The sequence below is a fragment of the Apis mellifera genome, linkage group LG7 (assembly GCF_003254395.2).
Source record: "Apis mellifera strain DH4 linkage group LG7, Amel_HAv3.1, whole genome shotgun sequence".
NCBI lineage: Eukaryota > Metazoa > Arthropoda > Insecta > Hymenoptera > Apidae > Apis > Apis mellifera.
Genome location: NC_037644.1, coordinates 1,346,446 through 1,363,561, shown reverse-complemented (window position 1 = coordinate 1,363,561; position 17,116 = coordinate 1,346,446). Strand labels below are relative to the sequence as shown.

At 25.1% G+C, this 17,116-nt stretch overlaps 3 protein-coding genes across 6 annotated transcripts; 1 reads left to right on the top strand and 2 right to left on the bottom strand.

Annotated features, from left to right (window-relative positions):
* Nucleotides 1-1,545: 1,545 nt before the first annotated feature.
* LOC409082 (coronin-7) lies at nucleotides 1,546-9,462 on the bottom strand. Of its 3 annotated transcripts, XM_016913110.2 has the most exons (19): nucleotides 9,393-9,462; nucleotides 8,494-8,674; nucleotides 7,929-8,141; nucleotides 7,695-7,843; nucleotides 7,397-7,583; nucleotides 7,012-7,309; nucleotides 6,591-6,846; nucleotides 6,356-6,508; nucleotides 4,966-5,334; nucleotides 4,140-4,764; nucleotides 3,772-3,885; nucleotides 3,510-3,680; nucleotides 2,984-3,422; nucleotides 2,763-2,901; nucleotides 2,484-2,690; nucleotides 2,284-2,419; nucleotides 2,085-2,218; nucleotides 1,795-1,884; nucleotides 1,546-1,703 (listed from the first exon to the last, which is right to left on the bottom strand). In XM_016913110.2, the coding sequence occupies exons 3-19, from the start codon at nucleotides 8,086-8,088 to the stop codon at nucleotides 1,695-1,697; spliced, it is 3,636 nt and encodes a 1,211-aa protein (XP_016768599.1). In that variant the 5' UTR covers nucleotides 8,089-8,141; nucleotides 8,494-8,674; nucleotides 9,393-9,462; the 3' UTR covers nucleotides 1,546-1,694. The 3 variants fall into 3 exon arrangements, 2 of the variants coding, with proteins under 2 accessions (XP_016768599.1, XP_026297582.1); XM_026441797.1 differs by lacking the exon at nucleotides 4,966-5,334; XR_001703711.2 differs by lacking the exons at nucleotides 1,546-1,703; nucleotides 1,795-1,884; nucleotides 2,085-2,218; nucleotides 2,284-2,419 and having other exon boundaries at nucleotides 2,493-2,690; nucleotides 2,968-3,422.
* Nucleotides 9,165-12,990, bottom strand: LOC551193 (TBC1 domain family member 19). Of its 2 annotated transcripts, none has more exons than XM_016913111.2 (13): nucleotides 12,822-12,990; nucleotides 12,562-12,637; nucleotides 12,055-12,439; nucleotides 11,706-11,828; nucleotides 11,434-11,641; nucleotides 11,251-11,338; nucleotides 11,118-11,178; nucleotides 10,778-11,008; nucleotides 10,631-10,705; nucleotides 10,255-10,489; nucleotides 9,935-10,136; nucleotides 9,675-9,861; nucleotides 9,165-9,613 (listed from the first exon to the last, which is right to left on the bottom strand). In XM_016913111.2, exons 3-13 carry the CDS (start codon nucleotides 12,184-12,186, stop codon nucleotides 9,545-9,547), a joined length of 1,611 nt encoding a protein of 536 aa, XP_016768600.1. In that variant the 5' UTR covers nucleotides 12,187-12,439; nucleotides 12,562-12,637; nucleotides 12,822-12,990; the 3' UTR covers nucleotides 9,165-9,544. The 2 variants fall into 2 exon arrangements, with proteins under 2 accessions (XP_016768600.1, XP_006559231.1); XM_006559168.3 differs by having other exon boundaries at nucleotides 12,055-12,207; nucleotides 12,822-12,926.
* Nucleotides 12,431-15,910, top strand: LOC409083. Its single transcript, XM_392607.7, has 5 exons — nucleotides 12,431-12,757; nucleotides 12,838-12,930; nucleotides 13,339-13,500; nucleotides 13,569-13,806; nucleotides 13,895-15,910. The coding sequence occupies exons 1-5, from the start codon at nucleotides 12,691-12,693 to the stop codon at nucleotides 15,885-15,887; spliced, it is 2,553 nt and encodes an 850-aa protein (XP_392607.3). The 5' UTR covers nucleotides 12,431-12,690; the 3' UTR covers nucleotides 15,888-15,910.
* Nucleotides 15,911-17,116: the final 1,206 nt, after the last annotated feature.

Below are 17,116 nucleotides of genomic sequence, written 5' to 3'. Positions count from 1 at the left end.
AGTTTCAATCACACGAATAGGAACGCTATTATATTTTTTCTAGTTATGAGAAACTATCATTAAAGATGATTATATCATTCTAGTGAGATAAAAAATGGTTTATTTAATGGAGTAGAATATATTTAAAATTGTAAACGAATATATTTTATAAAAATGATAAATTATTTTATTTATTTTCTTAATTTATTATTTAATATTAAACTATTAAAAAATACAAAGTCAGTATATATTATATAGAGAAAATAGGCATTTTTACACTTTTTATAATCTAAAATTTTTTTTTTTGACTACTACTTAAATATGGAATTTACGCTTTTACGTTTCAATCATGTATGCATAATGAATTGGAAAATTGTTTTCAAGTACAATACATTTCGAATCTTTGATCGTGATCTTTTTTTTTTTTTTACAAATATTTTGTTGAAATTGAAAGTATATAAAAATTAATTTATTAGTTATATTCAATAGAATCATTGAATAATTTGTTATTACCGACTATATATTTTGCTATATAAGTATTAATTAAGTAAGTATTAATTTACTTAAATGATGATTTACTAATATGTAATTTTTCTATTATTTATCTTTGTGCGTGTGTGTATTATGATATTCTGTAAAAATTTTTGACCTTCGATTCATGAAAAAAAGTATCGTTCGCTAATATCACACGTATGATGATTACATTATAGTAGCATATGTACTAAGAATATCATTCATAATATTAAATAAAAAAAGATACGGTACATTTATATTATATAAATCATATATAATTTTTTCAAAACTAATTATTTTATGAATTATTACGTATTGTTATATTTTTATTGTATATTTTTATTTAACAAAAGAAAAGAACAGTGCTTATTGAATAATATTAATTTATAATTGTTTAGAAATATTAAATTTTTCAAACAATATTTATTCAAATTTTGATTTTGATTTTAACAAATATGATTTTGTATGTCTGTTATAAAAAATTATTAAAAATAATTTGTGAAGGAAATTAAAAATTTATTTATGCATTAGGCAATACTTGTTTCTAATTAATACACTGAACTTTTCTATATTTCCAGAAAATTTATAAATAGTATATTTTTAAATTTTAAAAATAAAAAAAAATTATTCAGTAGATTCATTTTCACACATTTTCACAAAAATATACTTTGAGATAATTGAGATAATTATTGATGATTTCAAAATCGTAAAAATAATTAAAACTTTGTCAAATTCTGATAAATTTTGATGAATAATTATAAATCTAAATTTTTAATGTATTCATATAATATTCATTTTATGCATTTATCTTTAATATTAAAATTATAAAATGACAATTAATAGAAATTATTTATAAAAAGAATTACAAATTTTTTACAAGAATTTTTACTGAGTTATAAGATTTAAAAAATAATATTAACAAAGTTAAAAATATTTTAATATTCAATCCCTTATATTTTTTAAATTAAATTTATATGATAAATCCAATACTAAAAAAGGAAATAAAAAAAGAAAAAATTTTTTGGAAACTATTATTGCAATTATAAATATCTCTCAACATGTATGATATTAATTATTGAAATATTTTTGCTTATATTATGATTTTTAACTTACAAATAAGTTATGTTTCAAACAGCTATATTTAAATTTATTTCATCTTACCTTTTATTTTTATATGATTATTTACCTATCGGTACCAATTTTCACTCATCCTGTAATTAAAATAATTAAATCATAAGTATATCAATATATAAAAATTATATATGTTTGAAATTATTTATAAAAATTATTTTATTTACCCACCCATTCATGTTCCTCTACACCTTCCATGTGATCTTGTTCCAAGGAACACTGTATTACATCACCCACAAAGTTACTCATAGTTTTTTGGATCTATCACATACATATTAACACAAATTTTTCTTCTAATAATTTTTTTATTTGCAATTATTAAAAAATAAACGATAATTATTTGCAAATAAGATTTTTATATTTAATAACAATATTATAGATGAAATTAGAATATAGAATATTATAGATAGATTTTAATAATACTATATGCATTTCATTTATACTGAATTATTTTTAAATACCTCTTCTTGTTTAGCTTTCACATCAGGATTCCATCCTAGTCTATTGAAAGATTGAGCAGATACAGAAAATGGTGTTGTTGATTGTTGCTTTACAATAGGTGCTGTAACTATTCCTTGGCCTTGATTTTCAGTTACTATACATAAAATATAAATACTTACAATATTAAAAAAAAAAAATTATTTTATAATTTTTACTTACAGTTGTCCATTCCAGGTGGTTTTAGACTTATTCTAAATGCTTGTTTGTTAGCACCATTAAACCATTCAGTAGCAGTCATAGTTGATTTCCATGTAATTTTAGTTGGTGGAAATAAATCATCTTGGAAAAGTTCACTCTGAAAGATAGTTAAAATTAATTAATTTTTTTTTTTTTAAGTTTTAACTCTGTATCAAATTTACCTTTATACGCGGAACAGTAAAACTCAAAGGTTCTATTGTATTATTTGTTAATCTTAATGCTGATGCAAATTCTACACTAGCAACATCGCATTTATTTTTAGGAAGAAACGATAAACCTTGATGCAAAGTACTACATCGATGATGACTAAGTGGACAACAATATGGAGGTTCTTCTGTTACTTCAAAAGCGTATATTGTAGAATCACCCTGTAAATATATTTTTTAAGAAAAAACATTTTTTGTTATTTCAAATAATTTAATAAGAAATGATATTCTTACACGTCCTGTTAAAAAAAGTGTGGAACTGTCTTCGTCATAATATGGCATTAAAATTGCAGGTGACACATCTAATCCAACTGTTGTCAATGGTGTATTAAGATTGTCCGTTTTAAAAACATATATTTGTCTTTCTGAAACTCTAAAAAAAAAAAATATAGATAGTAAAAAATTATTGTTTAATAATTCTAAAAAATTTTATAAGTACTTAATGCTGTATATACTTGTCAAAACCTAATACAACAAGAAATTGTCCTTTCAATGCCCATATAACTCGTGCACCTCTAGTACCAACAGGTCCTTTTCCAGTTTTAACTGGTACATCGTTAGATCTTGGTTTGTAAATTCGTAATTTCCCATCTTTACATGTACTTGCAAGATATTGACCACATGGTGACCATGCAAGACTAAAAATTTGATCGGTATGACACATTAGTGTTATTTTCGCAACTGCTGTATCACAAGATGACAAAAGCGTCAAATCCCAAATTTTCACAGTCATATCATAAGATGCTGATGCAAGAACATCTGATGCTAGTGGATGAAATTTAATTAAATATATTTTATCAGTATGAGCCTTTATGATATATTTTGGTTCGTTTGTTGGTTCTGATAATCCGGATTCTGGTATTTCCCATAACCGAATCATTCCATCATCACATGCTATTATAAGCAATAATAATAGATATCATTTAATAAATGTTTTTATTATAAAATATCATAATTTAATAATATTAATAGTTTCTTTACCAACAGCTAATCGTTGATTATCAAATGGATTCCATTGAAAATCCATTACAGTGGCACCATGCACTAATGCTGGCATTACACCATCTGGTAATCTTCCAGTTTTTTTTAATTCTAAAACTGCTATTTTGCCACCTGGTCCACTAAGCGGTACCGCAACGCGATCAGAATTAGCTGTAATCATATGTTAATTCAATTTAAAAATAAATGTATAAATATATATATATATATATATAAATATATATAAATATTTTATATAAATTACCATGAAAACCATCACATTCTCCAGATATTTGACGACTAATATTTCTTATATTTTCAATATGAGTAGATTTGTGACCAGGTGTACCTTTTAAATGGCGAAATTTTGATACTCTACCTATATATAATAAATATAATTAATACAGCAATATATACTATAGTGATTATACTATAATTTTTGTAATAAATAATAATTTTGAATTTTTAATAAGAAGAAAGAATAAAGTATGAAGAATAATATGACAAAGTCAGAATATTAAGTGATAAGTATAGTTAAATAATAAAATAAAATTGAATTTAAACTTTATTAGAATTTAAATAAAGAATTGAAATACTAAGTATATTTCATAAAAATTTTTATATTTTTCTTACCAAATACAGTTGACGTTCTCTTTGGCGTTGGCGTTACAGAATTATCCACTTTCTCCAATCGCGGATCCATACTTTGTTGGCGCAACATTGAAATAACTTTTTTAACTTCATCTTCTTTAATCACCTCACTTTTGGTTTTAAAGGAATCTCTACGTCTCAACATTGTTGGCGAACCCATTGCCTTCTCTGCTAAATTTCCATCAGTTACAGATACAGAACGACTTTCGTAAAGTCTTCTTCTTTCAGCAATAGAATTTCTGTTTGTATTGCCTCGTTCGAAATTTCCTAATTCTTCATTTTCAGGCGATTCATCTTTATTCTTTATTTCAAAAACTTTGCGTCTTTCTGCAGTACTTGGTGTTTTTGGTTTGTAACCAGAATCACTTGAATTTGCATCTTCTTCCAAAGAACTGGAATCACTTTTTCCATTTTCCGTTTCTTTGATGCGTTCATTATTAAATGATGGTGATTTCTCTGGTTCAATATTATTCTCTATTTGATTATTTAAATCGTTTTGATAACCATTTGTATCATTATTTGGAGCAATAGGAACCGAAAAAATCTTGTCAAAAGAAAATTCTTGACTACCTGATTTTGCTTGAAATGGTTTTGGTCCAAGTCGAGGCTAAAAAAATGAAAAAAAAATTAAGTTTTTTCTTTTTTAAATGAAAATCTCATGATATATTATTTATGATGATATTATAATTGTAATGAGAAAAATGAAATAGTGAAGAAGAATATTATTAAGCATACAGAAGTAGAACATTTTTTTTTAAATAAAATTCTGTTCATAACGCTATTATTTTTTTTTATACCAGATTACAACCTTATATCCCCCAATCGCATTAGGATTCACGGATGTAACTACTGAGCCCATATTTGGCGATGTTCGAGGACGTGCGACTGGCTTCGGTTCATCTTCAGAAATGCTATTAGTTCTTGATGACCTTGGCAAAGGTTTTGGTGGAATCATTTGACCTCCATTCTGCACTTTATTTTTATCGTCTTCAATTTCTATTTTTTTTGGATCTTCTAATTTTTCAATATCATCCTCAGATAGTGATTCTTTGTCATTCCCTTCTTGCATCTTTGTATAAACTTTTGATGCAGCAATAGTTATGGATTTCAATTGTTTCTGCTCTATTTTTATTTCTCGTTCATTTTCTTTGAGTATTGCTAAGTTTCCTTTATGTACCTAAGAGTATGGTAAATTCCTTAATGGTACAAACTGTTTTTATCAATAAATTCCACTTTCAAAACTTTTATTTTACATTAATGCTATAAAATTTCTACAAACATTGCAAATGTGCATTATCTACACATTGCAATTGTAGAAAATATATAAAAAACAACAAAAACACGATATTTTTATAATTTTTTTTTATATCAAACTTCCTACTTTCTTTTTACATCTATGCATAACAAAAAGATTCAAAAATTCAAATATGTACAAAAAGAAAGAATATATTGAAGCATTTGCTTAAAAACACAAGAGCTATGTTACGCGCATACTTAAGATTACTTACGCTGATATAATAAGCTACAGAACATCAATTGCCATTTAAATTACACGTGCCAGGAATAACACTTTGAATGGTGCTAATGTATAAACTATAAAACATACATTGGATATCTGAAACGTGAAAAAATATACACAGAGCATGAGGAAATGAAATTAAATAATGCAAAATGAAACGTACATTATCAGCCAAAAGAAAATGCATAAAGAAGTTTCTAAATATAAATAATAAAAATATTTAAATTATGTTCTACTTCTATATTACTTTGTTATGTACTTATGTACATAAATATACAATTAGCAAAGTATCAGAAAACAATAATTTATAAATTTGAATTGTACATTTATCAAGTTTGCATTAATTAATTACATTATCTGATACATTGCTAATATTTATTTAATATTAATCTATAATAAAAATTAAACATAAATAGAACATCACACAGCACAAAAGTAGAAAGAAAAATACCTTTAAAAATTTATTTCAAACTGGCAAACGCAATAGCAAAAAGAATAAAATGAAATGATGATGATAAGCGTGCAATTTAATAACATCACATCATAAAAAATTATAAGTTTTAATAAAATTAATCAATATTTTTCTATATTTATTAGAAAAAATTCTACTATATTTTATACATTTTAAATTTTTTACATTTTTTAAAGATGCTAAAAAAACACAGAAGTATTTACTTACAGTAATGGATTCCTCCCCCTTATTTCTCTTAGCAGGATCTAAAGATATTTTAGGAACAGACATATTATGTCCTTTAATCCAGGCTGCTGCGTTATTTTGTGCAACGCATCCTATTGTATCTGGATAAATGTCAGCATGAAAATCTCTGTATGTCTAAAATTAAAATTTTTAAATTTTTAATTTTAAGAAATACATTATAATATTTCTTAATTAAATTTTTAAAGTTAATACTTACTTTTCGTGGAACTTGATACATAATAGGTATCACCATAGTGGAAGTAAGTTGTAATAATCTATTAACTTCAGCTTGCATTACAGTTAGTGCTCGTTTTGGCACTAAACATACTCCTTTTGTTTGTTCTCCACTGTGACGAATACCTTCAACTAAAAATGGATCTTTGTCCATAACTTCCATGTACATAATAGTAGTATCTCCTTTTCCAGCCAAAAAAAGCATATTTGTATCAGGATCAAAAAGAGGCATTAAAATACTGTGAAATATAATTTATATTGTATTTTTATATATTATTATATTATAATATTTTTATATTATACACAAATATTATAGAAAAATATAATTATTTAAAAAAAAGTCATTAAGACATTCTTAAAATAATAAAATAATTTCAGAAAATAAACTATTAATCATTTCTTACCCTGTACTACAATCCAATTCTAAGGTTTTTACAGGTTCATTTAAATGCCTCAAGTCTCTTATATAAATTTGTCTTAATCTTGCTGCATCAAATCCTGTAGTGAGTATTCTATCACTGTTATTCAACCAAACACATCTAGAATCTTTGATACTTTGATGACTAGAACAGGAATTGACAATGCAAGTAGAAGCACGAGGATCTATGATTCTCACTTGTTTATCTTTGCAAGATGTAGCTAAGAGTACACCATCTTGCTTCCAACTTAAAGATTGAATAACATCTGTATGTTCATTATTAGCTGTAACATAATAAAGTAGTATTATATAAATTAAAAATTATTAAAAAATGTTTTATTTAGTAGTCAAATATGATATTTTTTATTTACAAAATAATTCTTGTTGTGAAATCACATCCCATAGAGATAAATTTGTATATGATACTGTTGTAAGAAGATGTTCTGCTGAAGGATGCCAACACACCACTTCCACTCTTCTTTGACGATGAGAGAATGTACATTCAGGATTACACAAAGGTTCCTCTAAACCAGTTTCTGGAATATGCCATAGCTTAACCTATAATAAGAAAATTATAGTAATTTATAATATAATTAATTACATAATATAAATAACATAATTATGCAATTATTTATAATTGATAAACATTTTTAAAATATTATGACTTACAAGACAATCTTGAGAACCAGTGGCTAATAAACCATCATGAAATGGAGAAAAATCCATATCGGTTACTGTATCTGCATGAGCATGAAGTAAAGGCATAGTTTTGCTTTTTCTTCCATAATCTTCCAATGGTAATACAGCAAGATTAGATCCTAATTTAAAAAAAGAAAGCAAAAAAAATGTAATATAAAAATATAAAAGATATGATATATATTTTATATAAAGACATAAATATACCATTATGATCTACATTAAATGCCATAAATGCAGCAGATGCTGTAATATTATTGCCATAAGTTTGATAGGAACCAACTGAAATGTCCCTAATACAAGCTTCTGGTTTAGGAACAATAGGAGCTGCATTTTTATATTTAGATGCTTTAAAACGCCAAGCCATTTTGACGTTTTCAATTATAGCTTTCAGATCAATTTATGCTTAAATCATGTAATCTGATAAAAATAATAACATATGTAAATTATTCATTTTAGAGTTTTTTAATTTATGCACAATTCAAAAAAAAAATTTTTAAAATAAAAAATAAAATATTTTTATTACGTTCAAATTTTTTAATTATATTTCCAAATTTAAATAAGTTATTATTGCTTTAGTTATTATTATAGATACACAGAAAAAACTTAATGAAGGATTTCAAGTTAGTATAAAATTGTGTATGACTAATAATTTGGGGGTGAGAATCACCCCACCCTTGTCCGTTGCAACTTCGCAACTAATAACAATAATAATAACAGTCAATATTTCTAAAATAAAAAGAAGTAAAATCGATCGATGTGTTCTACTCACAAGTTTCTATTCGGCGTGGCTTTGCACGCTTTTCACAAAATATTAATAAAGAATTAAATTCAGCAAAAAATCAGCTATTATAAACACAACGACGATGGCAGATAGGCGTCTCTGATTTCTACCAGTCTACGGCTGACAGGCGGAAACAGGAAAGTCCCCCTCCAAGAGACTTCTTCTATCTCTGTCAATCACAAGCAAATTATATAATGTGTTCCAAAAGAATATTTAACAAAAGAATATTTAAGAATATTTAAACAAAAAATAAAAAGTCTCGAATTATAATAAAAATTTATATTAATAGAAACATGATTATAATGCTATTATATATTATTTATAATGCTTTTTAATATTTAGAATATTAATACTTAAAATATTCTAAAATGTGCGATTTTAAAGGAATATATTGCAATAATTTATTAAATAATAATAATAATAATATATAATAATGTATAATAATAATGTATAGTAATAAATAATTAAAATACATTTTGAATTCAATATAAGTGCATAATAAAATATATATATATAAAAAATAATTTAAATAGATATTATATAAAATTTTATATTAATAATTATTGAAATTAAACTAAAATAAATAAATAAATAAATTTATTTACCAAATTAAACTTTTTGCAATTTTATATTCTATTAAATTGTTTATAAGACACACATTCATAGAATATTTTTATTATTGAACACACATACATTCGTATTTATAAGCTACCATGTATATGTGCAGTTACATTCCGAAATCAGCTGCAAGTACAGGCCCAATTTAGTCGTTATTTCAGCGATAATAATGTGTGCAGAAAGTGATAATAATTTTAACACTGATGAAATCAATAATGTTAAAAAATTTATGTATTCTTTAAATTACTCAGTTTTTCATATACTTATACCTTATATTTAATGTTGTGTTTGAATTTTCATAGTAGCTATTTATGAATCACGAAAAAAAGATATCAGTTTGCACCAACATAAAAGAAAAGATTATTCCTATTTAAATTTACATTTAAATAAAATTTTCATTTATTTTTTTTTTCATTTTATATTATTCTCTTAATAAAGCCAATTGCAATAATGGAACAACCTTTAAAGAAGATAAGTCTGCCAAGACAGCCTGAAAATAAAAAATTAATAACAGAGTTTCTTATAAATAATTAATGAAATAATTATCTTACTTCTACACTTTGTTGATTATTGACTTGCATCAAATTTTCCTTTCGGAAACTCAATATAGTGACTGCAAGTAAAGGGATAATTTCTAATGAATCGTATCCTAAAATTAGATCCCAAAGACAAAGCAATTGTTCTGGTGGCAAATGGCCACTGAAACCTCTCATGATCCACTTAAAAACAATTCTAATCCTATAAAATATTTTATTCAAAGCATTAATTATTTCTGATAATGGTATAAATATAGAATATAAATTAAACTTACGGTTGTATATGAATGTTTCTAAAATGAATCCAAAGCAAAGGTTCGTGACATTGTAGTAATCTCTCAAAGAGCAAACATAATGCTACAATACCTTGTTCGTGACTAGAAACGGTGTGCAATCGAAACCAATACCGCAAATAAAAAGCTCGAAAGGTATAATACATTGCACATGGATCGTCATATAAGTAACAAAACGGTGTAGCTAATATTAAAATTAATATTAAATTATATATATTTTAATAATAAATCAATTAATTTTGTTTAAATATCTATAAATTTTCATAAATTTTCTTATATTAATTTCAAATTAGTTTTTGTACCATACATCGTAAAGCCATGAAATGGAATCACACCACTTGGTGGAAAAACTAGAGTATTTTCCAAAGTGGCTGGTTTTCCTTGTAAAACAGCATGTATTACTTGACCTCCAGCACTTCTATCAGTTGTAACAGGTGCTAATACTTCCGAATCACGAGAAAAACATAACATTGTTTTATATAAAACATCTTCAAATACAAAATATTGATCATCATTTCTGGCTGTTAGCTGTACATCCTGAAATAAAAGAGTAAAAAGGAAATCATAAAAATAATCGAAAAAAAATTTAAGAAAGATTAGATCCCATATTTTTTTTAATAAAAAAAAAATAAAAATTATTTAAAAGAAATTAAAAATATAATAAAAGAAATCTATTACCTTTATTATTAGTTTATCTATAACAATATCATATTGTAATACCATATTTTTTAATTCTTCATAATATTCTAAGTCCTAAAAAAATATTCAAATTTTAATTTTAATCTATTTTTTTTTTTTTATACAATAGAATAATGGAATTTTTACATTTTGTTTTACTGCGGATCCCAACACAAGAGACCACAAACGACCACGAAGAGCTCGAGGTGCTCCGCGTTTCAAAAATTCTTGTGCAATTGGAGCATGATTCGATTTCAGTATTTTCTCACCGATATAAATTCTTTCTTCTTCTAGATTTGCAAAATTTTCCGAACTTGGCATATCCGGATTCACTCCTAATAATGGCATACCTTTTGCCAATTCCACATATAAACATCTCTATTCAAAAAATAATAATGATAACAATTTATCATGTAATAATGTATTTAAATATTTATATACATTAAATATATTTATTTTTTAAAAAAAATATAATAAAGAAAAATACCAGTTGCATGAGTGTTTTTACGCGAATTTCTATGTGGCTGAATTCCCAATTCAATTCATCTCTGAAAGATTGTTATTTTTATTAAAATGAAAAAAAGTTACGAAATATTTATTAAGAAATAATAAATATGTACGGCTGTTTTTTAAAGAAAGGATTTCTAATAGAAAATAGCACATCCAAGAAGTCTTTTGGGGCGTAAAGAGGTCTATATTGTGACAAATCTAAATATTAAATTGAACAAAATTTAAATTTATTATAATTGCTTTTTTTACATTTTTATTAGAATTTTTATTCAATAAATCAATATTAAGATCACCGATATCATAAGTGCTTAATTCATTCCATTTTTCAGCAAGTTCTTCGCGATCTGCGTTTGGTCTTATGCGTGCCAATGGCACATTTAATTCATTGCATGTTGAATTTAAAGATTTTTGTATTCTACGCTCCCATTGAATTTGAGCCTTTTTTAAATAAGTTAAATCCACATCATTCGTGGTTGATTCTGATGCAGCAGATAAAGAACCCTTACAAAATATTTAATTAAAGATTCTCATTAAAACAAACATTTTTAATAAAAATGATATATACTTGCGATCTGACCCAATGAAATACCGTATTTCTAATTTCTGTTTCTAAACCATTACTTTTTAATGCGTCCAATAACGTATTTTTAAAATCTTCTCTTTTTACTGCAGTAGAAGCAACGAGTTTCTAAAAAACAAAAGTAATAATTATTAGTTGTGTTTTTGATTTTTCGAATATTTTGTATTTCCGGTTTTTGTATTAAAAACGGATTCGAATTGTAATTGCTTTTTTGAATCAAAGTATAATTAAAATTTCTTTTTTACATGATAAATAAATATTTTTCTAAAATGTAAATGAATATGAAATTTCTTGTTTTTAAAAATTTTTGTATGATTGGATACTTTGTGCGTACCTGAATTTCAGTATAAAGACTTTTATAATTAGCCATACTTTGTATTTCTTCTGTTAATTTTTCTGCAGATTTTTTTAATGATGTTTTTTTGGATTCTTCAGTATGTTTGGATTCTTCTATATTGTCAGTCATCTTTATATTTTTTGAAAATTTCTATTTGATCCGAATTGTTTTGTAATAAATCCGAAAAGTGGTCGCCATTTGTAAATAAATTCATTTCCGCAGTCACAGTGATGAATACAGGGGTGAGTTGCGTTTACATTTGCGCAATCGAATATTTAAAATTAAAAATTGTTATTATATTCTTGATTTATACATTATAAAATTTCCAATATTTTGTGTATATTATAAAAACTTCTTTTTTAAATTATAGGAAGAAATATTTCTAAAAGTGATACATTTATTGAAATCTTTTAATAAAAATGATCATTAAAAGTAACATAAGTTTCTTTATCTCTACAACGATTTGGAGTCGCACAAATAGGGTATTATCTTTGAAATACGTACATTTTTTTGAATGTTCGAACGTCCCGTGCCAAAATTTTAGGCCGGTGCGCTTGCAGGAAAATGGCGGCGCGATAACCTGTGTTTTGAAACGTAACGTTAGACGTGATCGTGATCGGAAACACGTCAAGAATGGATATTTCAAGTATGCTTGAAGTACAAGTGAATGAAGTGAAGGAAGTAGACAGTAAAGAAAATGGTGAGATTGTGAAGTTTTAAAGGACGAGTTTGTACAAGATATCGTGAAATATAATGTGTCTAACCTACTTCATATTACAGTAACTCCCAGAGAACTACTTCCAAGTACGACAAATGTACCAGTATCTATTTCTCAAGAGGAGTGTAGCTATTATAAACTTATGTTTGGCAATGGTAAGTTCATAAAATTTATATATACTCAATTTATATTGTCTGTTAATTTGCTATTTCAACAAATTTGTCACAATATCATTTGATACAGCATGGCACTTGTCATATTTTGTGTATAAAAAACATTGCAATTTTAAAGTAATAAAAAAAACAATAACAAAAGTTACGTTCTAAAGTATTAACAATAATTTTTTATTTTATGAAATTTTTAATAAAAAATTTAAATATTAATCTAATGATCATATAATTTTTTGTTTATTTTCTATATTGTTTCTAATGCAAAAATATTTCATCATAGATTAAAATTTAAATTTTAAAAAATATAGATATTAAATTTTTAAATTAAAAGAATTTTTTAAAAAATTTAAAAAAAATGTGAAAAATATATGATTTTAAATTTATATAATTCAGAGATCTCAGCAGTACGGTTTCAAAGATTACATTGCACAGCATGCGATGCACATATTGGATCTGCACCTGCAGATTCTCATAATATGTTTGAACATCCTGTACTACATACATTGCTCTGTGCAAAATGCAGAGATTTCTATGGAGATGGCACCTTTGAACAAGGTACATATTATTATTGATACTTACAAAAATTAATTCAAATTTTATATTTTTTTAATTGTATTTTACAGGTGATGATGCAACAGATATGTTTTGTAGATGGTGTGCAAATGGTGGTAATTTATATTGCTGCTCTTTTTGTAGTAATACATTTTGTTACAAATGTATTAAAAGAAATTTTGATCCTATATTGAGAAAAAAGATTGAAGCAGATGAAAAATGGAAATGCTTCGTCTGTGATCCCAGAGATTTATATAATTTAAGAGGAACTTGTTGGGCTTTGCTACAACATATTCAGACAATGAATAGGTAAACAAGATCAAAAATTAAAATAAAAAAGATACTTAAGATTAAATATAATTATATATATTTATCATATATATTTAAATTTTTTCAGATTATTTCAAAATAATTGTAATATGTCTCAAGAGGAAATAGACGAAAAAATAAATACTGATGAATCAAAATGCTGTCCACGTAGAAGAAAACGAAAGCGTCGACGAAACGGTTCAAATTCAGAAGAAGATGATGAAACGTATACACCCAAACAAATAGTATCAAATGTTCTTTCCAAACGTAAAAAAAGAGGACGAAAAGTAAGATTTTCCGATGGAAATAATACATCTCTAACTAATAATTATCATAGCGGAATATCAGATGATACAACTATGGATCATAACGAAATATTACCATCTTTACTTTCATGCGAGCAAACAATGGTTGAATGTGAAAATGTGACTGTTAATGGAGATGGTATGGTTATAGCGCAACCTCGAGTATATCCTGGTCGAGTAAATTCTACAATTGCTCGGCAATCAACAATGTGTAGTACATCTGTCGTAAGCGTCGTTACAAATCCAAAATTTGTACAACTTGCAACTCCCATTGTACCTCTTCGTCATACTTCTAATTCACTAAATCAAATGAATCAAATGAATTTATATCAGACATTACATTCTGCACCAACTCCAATGGTTACCATACCTAATCAGAACATTAATATATTAAATCGATCACGGTTCCCTTTACCCGAGTCGCATACGTCATGTATAACTGCAAATTCAAATATTATAGAGATTGAAAGTGATTCAGAAGATGTAGCAGTTGTTGGTCCATCACAAGTTCCACGTTCTTCTAAGAATTTTACTACTAATAATAAAGCAGTACCTGTTGCTCTTGTAAGTTCAAAAAATAATTATAATAATGTAAAGAGACAAGAAGTACAAGAGCGGCGCAACGTAAAAACGTTAAACCAAAGGTTATTTCCTCATGGTAAAGAGATCAATAATATTTTAGTTAATCTAAAAACGAAATTCCAAGGTTTATTTGAGACATCTCAACGAGAAGAACTTAAAAAGTATGAATTAAATGATGCTCGTCTTTTAATTAAACAATTTCATTGCGATATACGTGATACTATAACTCAATTAGCATATATTAATGACAGAATAATACGGGAATATAATAGATGGAAAAGATATCAAACAAAAGTAGGAATTATTCATTGTTCGGATGAAAATAATACTCGTAAAAAAATTAATTGTGAAGAAATACCTCTTGATATGATTTGTACAAATGAATCTGATTCGGACACTAATATTGATAACGAAATAGAATATAGCATTATGGATCCATCTGATCTGATTGGTACTACAAACGTGGTCGATGGAATAAATTTTTTCAAAAAGAGAAATACTATAGACCGAGCCGTAGGGAACCATTCTGCTCTCTTAGCAGATAAATCGGTGCAAATAAATACTATGGAATTACAAGATTATGATCGATGTATAAGCTATTTTGCATTGAAAAAAGTGACTCAACAATCAGAGAAAAGAAATATTTCTATATCATCTGTTAAACAAATTAATAAGTCACTTGGAAATTATGAAGATCATTTTATTCAATTCTTACAAAAGCAAAATATAAAATCTCGAATTATACAAACTGAAAACTTTAAAGAGTTACCTGATCCAAATGAAACATCGTTAAAGGATTTAATAGAAGCTAATTCACCATTTATTTCTGAAATGTTAGGAACTATGGATAAATCGAATGTTTCAAGCAATAGTAATTCAAATATTTCTGTTAAAAAAGAAAGCGATCTAAAATCCTATGAATCGCGACGAGGAAATTCAATTACCTGCAAAGCTGTTGATGATCTTGTGAAAATGGTTAGTAATATAAACGATGATTTAGATAAAAAGACTGCCGCGAATGAATTTATTGATGATTTAAAAAATCAAATTGAAACTCAAAAAAAACATTTCTCTATTGCTGATAATCTTGGTGTATTAAGTACGTCAAATAATAATGAACAGAATTCCAACAAATCTATTGCCATAGGATCTGAAAGCAGCAATGAAGATGACTGTACTATTATTGACGATTAATTAAATAATAGTTATTCAATATCTTTCGTGAGTTTTATTAGTACTTTAATCATTTATCTACTTATTATTTTTTATTAATCAGTTGTATGAATATTGCATGATAAGTATTGAAATCAATGAAAAATTACATGATAAATAAATTCAGTGATAAATTAAATTTAATATGACAAAAAACAGTTTATTGTTATATACTTCTATTTTATATTTTATAATTTTCTTTAATCTTTTAGTCTTTTCTAATAAGTCTTCAACTATTATGGATTTATTTCATCTCTTCAAAATATTCATTAAAATATCTGAAATTTATTGGCAGTTTTCATATTTTGATCAATTAAAAAATTTCTAATTGAGATATTTAGATTTAAGATATTTAAACATAGATTTTCTATGAAAATTTAAGAACTTTTGTTAATTTATTAAATATTGTATGTTGCATAAATAATACTGATTAATAGAATAAAAATATTAATAAAAATGCTTAAATAAGTAGAAAGTTGTCATAGTTTGTTTTGTACAGATAGTATATAATAAATAATGTAAAAATTTTAGTTTCTTTTAAATAATTTTTTAAATTATTTTTATATATATTGGTAATTTTTTTCTATAAATTGAGAAATTTCTTTATTTATTTTTATAATTTTCAATTAAAATTCATTTTCAAAATTATTAAATAATAATAGTAAAGTTTGAAAATTTTTTCAAATTTTTTGATCAAGTTTTTTGCTGTATTTATATGACATTTCTATTCATATAAAGATATTTCATATAAATATATTTAATAGCTATATTTATTTAAATAATGTATGATTGTAATGCAAAAAATGGTAAAAAAAATGCCATAAAATTGTTGATAGTATTTTATATGTCTTAATATATTTGATCTGGGATGTTATTAAAATGATCACTTAATCAATAATAAATAATAAATTTATTTATTAAATAAAACTAAATCTAAAGAATACTTTTTTACAAAATATTTAAAATAATAGTTATCTTTTTTTATAGATTTTATAACACTTTGTTTTATTTATTTTTCACTTAAAGAAAAGATTTAAAAGAAAGAAATAACTTCTGAAATAAATAATAATAGGTGCTGATTTTATTTTCTTCAGTTAGTTTTAATCATATTTTGAATTTCAAAGTTCAAGTTTTGCTTAATTTTATTTATTTTTTTCATATATACATATATTGATTCCGAAAATCAATATATTACTTTTTTATCTTTAAAT